The 9,518-nt window shown below is 40.7% G+C and overlaps 1 protein-coding gene and 2 long non-coding RNA genes across 3 annotated transcripts in view; all 3 read left to right on the top strand.

Annotated features, from left to right (window-relative positions):
- Positions 1-9,518, top strand: part of LOC145443756 (uncharacterized) — a 232,157-nt gene that overhangs the window by 204,128 nt on the left and 18,511 nt on the right. The window lies entirely within an intron of this gene.
- On the top strand, positions 2,880-4,791 carry LOC145443757 (uncharacterized). The gene is made up of 2 exons (XR_013916529.1): positions 2,880-4,407; positions 4,550-4,791. It is a non-coding gene; the product is annotated as an uncharacterized LOC145443757 (long non-coding RNA).
- On the top strand, positions 5,432-9,020 carry LOC145443731 (protein sel-1 homolog 1-like). Its single transcript, XM_080321680.1, has one exon. The coding sequence runs from the start codon at positions 5,731-5,733 to the stop codon at positions 8,329-8,331; it is 2,601 nt and encodes an 866-aa protein (XP_080177806.1). The 5' UTR covers positions 5,432-5,730; the 3' UTR covers positions 8,332-9,020.

Here is a 9,518-nt window from a genome sequence, read left to right as displayed (position 1 = left end):
ATATATCTCTCGCAATTAGCGAAGCACTTATAAATGTCTATCGACTTCCGAACCGGCTCATAATCATGCATGTATATCGACTTCCTCACCAGCTAATAATCACCAACGAATGCACCAACGTCTCTACGTGGTATTACACACGTATATCTCGAAATGAACCCAACGTCGTACGATTTCATATTTCTTATCTATCATTCATACGACAAATAAACGACTCACACATGTCTTATCGGGTCTCAGTTCAGGGAATTACGTAAGGTTTACCAACTCCCTATTGACTATTATTAAGATGGCATTATACCAATATATTTCGTTAAAAGTTCCCCCTTCCTAGCAAAAGAACTTGGTGTAAAAAAAAACGAATATATTGGTCAATATCTCATACCTAGGGTCATACGACATATGGACTGGGGCTAATCATAGGGACTGAAGTTAATCCTAGGGATTGGAGACAGGAAACGATTTTATATGCAGGGGCAAAAGTAAACTAATGAAACGACATACCATCCAAGCGTGGCATTCGGAAACCCTATTTTACATCACCACCTCGGAATGACTCGCAATATCATAGTTCCGTCCTACTGGCAACTGAAACTGAGATCAATAATAGGTATAGCGTTCAAACAAAACAAAGAAATAAAATACATAATTCAACCAGCGCAAAAGCGTTACAACAGCGACATTAAAGGTCACTTCGCTTGCAATTACATATTATATCATCAACACACTAACATACATAATAATTAGTCCAAACTTGATACCATAGAGACATTCACGATCTCATTGCTTGCAACACATACCATCATTAAACACAAATACAAAACTAAAATATCAATAGCACAACAGCGGGGCAGCGGATACATTAAAGGTATCTTCGCATGCAAACAATAAAGTACTGAAAATGGATAATAAAGATAAACAAAAGGCACATATACAATGTAATTCATAGACGAAACCAGTCTATATGCGCTGACGAATGCCATCAACGTGTATGCAAGGTCAACACCATAATTCATCCAGCAATCATGCTTCAAAACCCACAGAACATGCTATTCACTGTCATCAATCACTTCCTCTACTTTCTCACTATTACTGTTAAAACCCGTCCAGCGGGAACAGCAATCATTCCTACCAAATCCGTGTCGCTCGTACGTCTACGTAACAACAGAGGGCTTATGGTAAATCAACGGCAATTCTGCCGTGACCATCTCAAATATGACGCACAGTTCCGTGCCACATAACCGGGCCTACACGAGACCAACATTTTGCCTTCGTGGCCCTCCCAACACTTATCGAAATGCATTAATTTCAATCAACATAACACTTCAGCAACTAGCTTCGGTGACCCCACCTTACATTCTACGACGGGAGTCACAACATGATGCAGCAATCCTGCATTTACATATCACAACAACATATCACTGTATAAAGCGCACTTTAACCGCGTCTATCTTTACTTTACGCGATTCAACAATCGACGAAGCAGCAATCCTGCCTTTACGCAACATATTATTGCACAAGGCACAATTTTCATCACACGTATCTTTATTCTACGCGATTTAATGCAACACATAATCATTCAAATGTCTTGGTCTAACAATTCGTCTCCCTCTGGACGTATACTTTGGACTTGGCTCGTTGAGAGTTCTGCCTTCATTACATGTTTGGGTCTTAGGTTAGGATTCATGTCCATTATTATCGCAATCGACTTCAACAGGTAAGCTATCAGATATTCGCTCTCGAGACGCGTCACTAACACTACCCGGACAGTCGCTACCGCTGTCATCATCACTAGTCGACACTACACACGCGTCGCCCGGAGTTACCGCGGAGTTTAGTACCACTTTGTCCGCATCAACGGGCGGAAACTGCCGCACAAAATCATCGAACATGTCGTTATCTACGTCAAAGTAACGGCGGAAAGTAACATCAGTCTGTGTATGCAGACTACTGAAATACAAATCAACAACATTAGGCGCTCAAAAAAACATTAACATCACTTAATACCTCAAAACAATACATACGCGATATCACGACAACATTAAAGGATACCTTACATTAGGCATTCAGAAAACCGATAATATCACTTGCACGCCGACTAATCAGCAAGATACTGTTATGGGTATAAAAAAAAATCGAATATTCACCAGCAATCATTTTATTTTAAATTGATATGAAACTTCCTAATTCATATCACGAAGCATTTAACATTGGTATATACCAACAGAACGAGAGTGTGCCCTATTTATTGTATTACATGCAAAGCAATGTTTGCAAATATCATGCACTACCGCGGTGCATATTTTCTCAATGATATACTCAACATAAGGGTATCGTCGTACGGCAGAGGCCTAATATCTCTTCAAAAGGCTTGCAATATATCATCATTCATCATACATACATAATAAGCTATTCAGCTATTGGGTGCATCATGGCATCGAATAAATAGGGTAGCCTTCTTGCCACGGGTTTACCCGCACACTTCTCTTATCAAAACATTATGCTATATAAGCACCTGCGTCCTACATCTGCAAGCTGCGCAGTATTTGACCCGCAGGAAATGCGACCCCTACCTGGGTTTATAAACCAATGATTGCAAGTTACTCTACTAAACTATACTTTGTCAATATCCCAATAACAGTAACCAACTAATGTCGTAGTGCATGAGAATAAAATCGATCTACCTTAAATTATTCTAATCCGTGTGATGCATTAATCAGCGATTTCAGAGCTCTGGGGTTCATGCCCGGAACTGCCTCGGCATAAAAGTTATTCAACTTCTGATTAATCGGAACATCAAAACGGTCCAACAGAACACTTTTAAACAAGTTGTAGCAATTACGATCATGTGGGCCAGGAATACTTCCATCGATAGCGGCGAAGTGTGCGTTAGGGCTGTTCAAAAATAACTTTTTTTCCCTGATTCCAGCCATTCACTGATTAAATTGTCAGGTTGCCACAACAAAGGCTGCACACCAAATTTGGTTCAATTCGAACATGTCTAAGCGTCCGCAGAGCCAATTAAAATTTTAAATTTAATACGTAAAATTAAAAAAAAAAAAATTTCAAATTTTTCTCTCAACCCCATGAAAATGTTGAGATGTCTTCAAAGACCATGCAAATGAAATTTGAGTCAATTCCAACCAGTAGAAACCGAGTTATTTGAGTTTTTCGTTGATAATTCTCGGATTATCCACCAATCAAGGATAATTGGAGAATTATCAACGAAAAACTCCAATAACTCCACTTCTACTAGTACGAATTGAGTCAAATTTTATTTGCATCGTCTCTGAAGACAGCTCATCAATTTCATGGGGTTGACAGAAAAATTTGAAAATTTTTTTTTTTTCAATTTTCCTGTATAAATTAAAAATTTTAATTGGATCCGCGGAGCCCTATACTTGTTAGAATTGAACCAAATTTGGTGTGCAGCGTTTTTTAAGGTAACCTGACGATTTAATCACTGAATGGCTGGAATCCGGAAAAAAAAGTTATTTTTGAACAGCCCTAGTGTGCGTCATTCAAGTTCCTCAACAAAATGAGATATTTAGCTTTTTGCGACCGTACATTCTCGCCCTCGAGCTGATGTTCTAATATTCTGAAATACAGTGCCGGTTCCTGCTCGTTAAAAGGTCGATTGATAGTGATCTCGCGAGAAGTGAATCTATCCAGAAGTTCGTTGTCACTACTTTCCACTTCCATTTATGACAGTGAATAGCAATTACTCATGCGAGAATTGAAAATGATTACCTTTTTCCGTTGCCCGTACACGCCAATGTCGCATTGCACACAGACGAAGATTCCGCAGCAATAACAGCTGAGACTCTAGCACGAATTATTGGCTATATCACTGAGAAAACAAAACTAAAGTAAGCCACATGGAATTTACACCGAAATACTAGGAATCTTCTACGTTTTAATTAACTTATTCAATCGGATATGGCATATTCATAACACAATACACATTTACAACATATCTCGACTCTCTGACATGACTCAAAGAATGAATTCCGATATTTAGGCAGTTCAATACACACTCCACCGTCTTTGAAACCGAAATAAAATGCAAAGCCCTCTCCGGGAATGCTACTTAACTTCAAAATATGTTACAATCCTCCGTATCTTCTGCACCCTGCTCTTCGTTGTCAATTCTTCTTGCGAGAATGTCGCGATGACTTTTGTTATCTGTCCTCGTCACTGATTGCTGATTGATCCTTCTCACCGTCGTGTGAGGCGTAGTTTTCTCTGAATGGTCTTTCTCGCCGTTGTGTAAGGCGAATCTTTATATTTATCGTTTCCGTGGTCCGTTGCTGTATTGCTCTTTCTCGCCGTCGTGCAAGGCGAATCTTTATATTGATTGTGTTCGGTCGGTCGGCCGGTCGGTCTTGATTGATTGAACGTCGGAAGGTCAACCACTTTAACGCAGAGCGAACGTTTCGTTCAATAGTCTCTTCGTATTATATCTGAATGTTCTTTGTCGTCGTTGTGCAAGGCGAATATTTATCTGTCGCTCGGCCGGCCGGTCGTCTTGATTAATTGAACGTCGGAGGGTCACCACTTTAACGCAGAGCGAACGTTTGTAGTTGTATAATTGTATATCTGACTCCAAGATGTATTATTGACTCCAAGAAGGTTGCGTTTACAATTCGCTGCGTGTTTCTTCTTCCGTTCGACGACCGGCGTAACCCACGCCGTACGACCTTGTTGGCTGACGTACCACCAGGCCTGTCTATTGCACACGTATTCGATGGATCACACTGACGAATATATTTTGTTTCCGTCTCCCCGACTTGTAACTTTATTGAATATCACGTACGGTTCAAAATGCAATATATCTCTCGCAATTAGCGAAGCACTTATAAATGTCTATCGACTTCCGAACCGGCTCATAATCATGCATGTATATCGACTTCCTCACCAGCTAATAATCACCAACGAATGCACCAACGTCTCTACGTGGTATTACACACGTATATCTCGAAATGAACCCAACGTCGTACGATTTCATATTTCTTATCTATCATTCATACGACAAATAAACGACTCACACATGTCTTATCGGGTCTCAGTTCAGGGAATTACGTAAGGTTTACCAACTCCCTATTGACTATTATTAAGATGGCATTATACCAATATATTTCGTTAAAACCAAGTAGTGCATGGTGATGTTGTCTCTTTAATTAGTGTTACGCCCTCAAAACATTAGTATTATGAAATGTTTCCAAAGAAATGCATGACTGGTTTCCCATTCCTGTTTGATATAACGGCACCGTTCATAGCCTTGTATTTAGAGTCACCCCATAACGCTAAATACTGATGTGTCCAAATGACTGTTTGTTTTGCATCTGCACTGCAGTCTTGCATGATTTGTGTTATTGTTGTAACAGTGCTAGGACTAACTCATTGTAATTGCTGAGATGAAAGCCTAGCTGTAGAATTAAGCTGAACAATGCTTACGATTATATGGTGGCACTGACACGATAACGCAACGGTTCACCTCGTCCAAGCACGGAAGCTCCTCGATACTGCTAACGAAAATAAATTACAATAGATATACCATATATATATATACCATTAGGTGGGAATCGCAAATGCTGAGCTTAGTAAGATAGTGTACCGTACCTGTATTACCCCACGCCACTACGATACTTGCACACTCGATTGAAAGTATTAATTAATCAGTCTTATATATATCGTTCTATTCTTTAGTTAGTGAATCTGGGAGTAGACATGAAATTGGGCTTGATCATACTATTCATCTTTGTCTTCTGTCACCTCGGAGCGGAATGTGACTCACAGAAAAATAAGGAAATGGATTCTCCAAACCAAATGGATGGCGCAAAAGATGTTAAAGATTCCAGCATTGATAATGAACTCAAGACGCAAAAAACAGATTCCATAATCGCGACAGATTATGTTTCATTAACTGACAAAGCCAGTAATTTGAAACATTCCATCGATGAAGATGAAGACATAAAGAGCAAAATTAATGATAAGGATCAAATAACTGCCACCAAGCCGGTGTCTGAAAAATTAGAAGCCAAGACGGTGTCGAAGAATTCGCAGCCGCAAAAAACTGAAGATGATATCAAGGATACCTCTCGTCCACAAAGAGTCCATGGTAAGCATCAACCAGCACACCACCAAATGAAAGAAGAAAAACAAATGCCAGTCAGACACTCGCCTCCAACACCATCACAAGACTCTCCAATATCTGATGCTTCACCAATGGCTGACAAGACGACCATGGAAAATGAAGTACCAATAAAAGAAGAAAATAGTGTGCAAGACGTCAGTAGCCATTCAGTGGCTCAAGATAAAACAGTACAACATAAAGAAGCGCAACAAAAAATCCTAGCTACGTCTCATAATTCCAATAGTCAAAAGAGCTCGAATGACTTGCACGATTCAAAGCCAGATGATGTGAAATCTACAGATTCTATCATCGTTAAACCTGTACGTGATTCAATACCATTTACTCACGACCTTTCTCAACATCTGGAGACTCCAGATGTTACCCCAACGGAAACTCCTTTAACAGAAGATGAGATCAAAGCGAATACGTTGTATACCGATGGAATGAAAAAAATTAATTCTTCCTACCACTTCGACACCATCAAATCTGGGTATGAAGAGCTTTTACAAGCTGCAGAATTGGGACACTCGTCTGCCAAAGTCGAAATAGCGTTCGCGCAATTACACGGACGATTCGTTACAATTAATATTGGTGAAGCTAAGAAAACTTTTATGGAACAAGCTACGAAAGGCCTACCCCAAGCGCAAACAGGATTAGGATTTTTATACGGTACTGGTGTGAGCATGAACTCTAGTCAAGCAAAGTCGTTGATATATTTGACTTTCGCCGCACTCGGTGGTGACACAATGGGTCAAATGATGCTCGGATATCGATACTGGGCGGGAATTGGCGTTTCCCAAAATTGCGAAACGGCATTAACATACTATCGTAAAGTAGCCGCTGAGGTTGCTAGTACTGTGAAAATTAGCGGTGGTGTTATGATTCAAAGGATACGATTGTTGGATGAAGTGGAAGCCGCAGGGTCTGCGTCTGGAAAAATGGATGAAGATTTAATACAGTATTATCAATTTTTGGCGGACAAGGGTGATGTGCAAGCACAAGTAGGACTCGGCCAGTTAAATTATCAGGGAGGACGCGGGTTCGAACAAAACATGAAAAAAGCGTTTCAATACTTCTCACTAGCAGCAGGTGCTGATAACGCCAACGCTCAAGCTTATCTTGGCAAGATTTACGCAGAAGGATCGGATGAAGTCAAGCAAAACAATGAGACGGCTTTGAGATACTTTGAAAAAGCTGCAGAGCAAGGTAATCCTGTGGGACAAGCGGGTTTAGGCACTATGTATCTGCACGGTAAAGGAGTGAAAATCGATTACGAGAAGGCTCTCAAAAATTTTCAACTATCCTCCGATCAAGGCTGGGTCGAAGGTCAACTCCAACTCGGTAACATGTACTACCGCGGCTTGGGAGTGAAACGTGATTACAAGCAAGCTGTGCGGTACTTCAATTTGGCTTCTCAAAACGGCCATTTGCTTGCCGTGTATAATTTAGCCCAAATGCATACCAGCGGTGTCGGAGTGCAAAGATCTTGCCATATGGCTGTAGAATTATATAAGAATGTTTGCGAACGTGGACGCTGGTCTGCTTTGTTCGATGCCGCTTACCAACAGTACCAGGAAGGCAAAATCGATGCAGCCCTGGTCACTTATCTAACACTCGGGGAATTAGGGTATGAAGTAGCGCAAAGCAATGTAGCTCATATCTTGGACCAACAAGAGTCGAAACTGCTGTTGAACGAATCATACCCGAGAGCTTTACTGTATTGGAACAGAGCCGCATCGCAAGGATACATCGCCGCTAGAATCAAGTTAGGAGATTACCATTACTACGGACATGGTACGGACGTTGATTTCGAAACAGCAGCCAGTCATTATAAAGTCGCGAGCGAGCAGAGCAACAACCCGCAAGCCATGTTCAACCTTGGTTACATGCACGAACAAGGGTTGGGTTTGAAAAAGGACTATCACCTGGCGAAAAGGTTTTATGATCTAGCGGCAGAAGCCAGTCCGGATGCACAAGCTCCAGTAATGATGGCGCTCATGAAAGTTTGGATTTTATACGGTGTTGAATATTTAACGGGACTGCAGTGGAACCAAGTTATAAGGTCCACGGGTATTCATGATTATATCAGCGATGATTGGGACATATATGTAATGACTGTGATAGCGCTTGTGTTAGGTTTTGTAATTGCTTTCCGAAGGCAGCACGCAATGCAAAGGCAGCCAGCCCAACGATAGCATGTAAATCCACTGTTAATAGGTTATGATTCGTTCTGACTTACGGTAACGTCGCTGAAGCATGGCAGCTCACCCAGTTGGGTGATATGTGTGGAATTCTGGGTACTACGCCGATTGGGATAGCTTGCTGCAGAATTTATTTTGAACATTGCAGTGCCTGATTAGAACCTTGACGTAGCTTCGCAATTTTATAGATCCATGTTTACCCCTTGAAAGTGTGCTACTACGCGGATGACTTGCACTTTGTTTCAGCATTTTCTGAAAAGTCTTTCAGTTGCCCCTATTCTTTTCTTGATACTGGATTAGTTTATAAAATCAGCAAAAATATTTAGCCAAGGAATATTTATGACTGGTTTCACCGGTTTTGTTGTGTGTTTATGAGTGGTGAAGCACATCATTTGCGCGAATGCATTTGAGTATTTTGTGGTATTTTTGGCTGTCGTTGGTATACTACCTATGTTTACAATGGAGCGAGTATTCTTCAAATAATGTCGAGACTTCAATTTGTCGTTTCTTGAAGTCTCTGCGGTGGAATCGGACATTTTGAAATGTAAAGAAGGATCGGATGTTAAAATTGGCGACGATGCAGTGTCATTTCTACAAAACCTTGATGGTGCGTCACTTGGAATATTTTGGTCTATATTTATATCCGCAATTTGATGTGTAATACATATCGTTTTGCTATCGGGTGTGGTGTCGACCAGTCGATAGCAGTACTGGAATCAGCTCATAGTCAGTTAGCTCCTGCAACCAACCCGAATCAATCTGTCCGACGGTATTTATTCAATCATAATGAAGGTCTTTGACTTCGTTCGAAATCATCACGAAATTCAATGCTACAGGATAACTGCTAGGAGTCGAGGCACGTTTAGTGACTGAACGTGGACAGTGGACACTTTTCAGCTTACCATATTTTATCCGGCCTGGGCAAAATCGAGTGGAGTATTCGAGCATTCCTGATTACGACGTCATAACAGTATGAAAATGTGGAAAGCTCGAATATGTACCAATTATGCTACCACAAAGAATATAATGTAAATTCTAATCACAATGAAAATAATTCGGGATTATATCGACCATGCCTATTTCATTGCACTTTCTGACAATGCTGCGGATTGACCACAACTTCACAGATGAGTTATTTTAAGAAATTGTGTAGCTGTGGTAGCTAAACTAGATGTAATAGG

This window comes from Botryllus schlosseri, chromosome 7 (genome assembly GCF_051294905.1).
Source record: "Botryllus schlosseri isolate E-star chromosome 7, Bs_hap1, whole genome shotgun sequence".
NCBI lineage: Eukaryota > Metazoa > Chordata > Ascidiacea > Stolidobranchia > Styelidae > Botryllus > Botryllus schlosseri.
The sequence above is the reverse complement of the archived record's forward strand: the minus strand, read 5'-3'. Positions and strand labels throughout refer to the sequence as shown.

What these genes read in the sequence shown, in the direction of transcription:
- LOC145443731 (XM_080321680.1), top strand. Translation starts at nt 5,731, where the DNA reads ATGAAATTGGGCTTGATCATACTATTCATCTTTGTCTTCTGTCACCTC.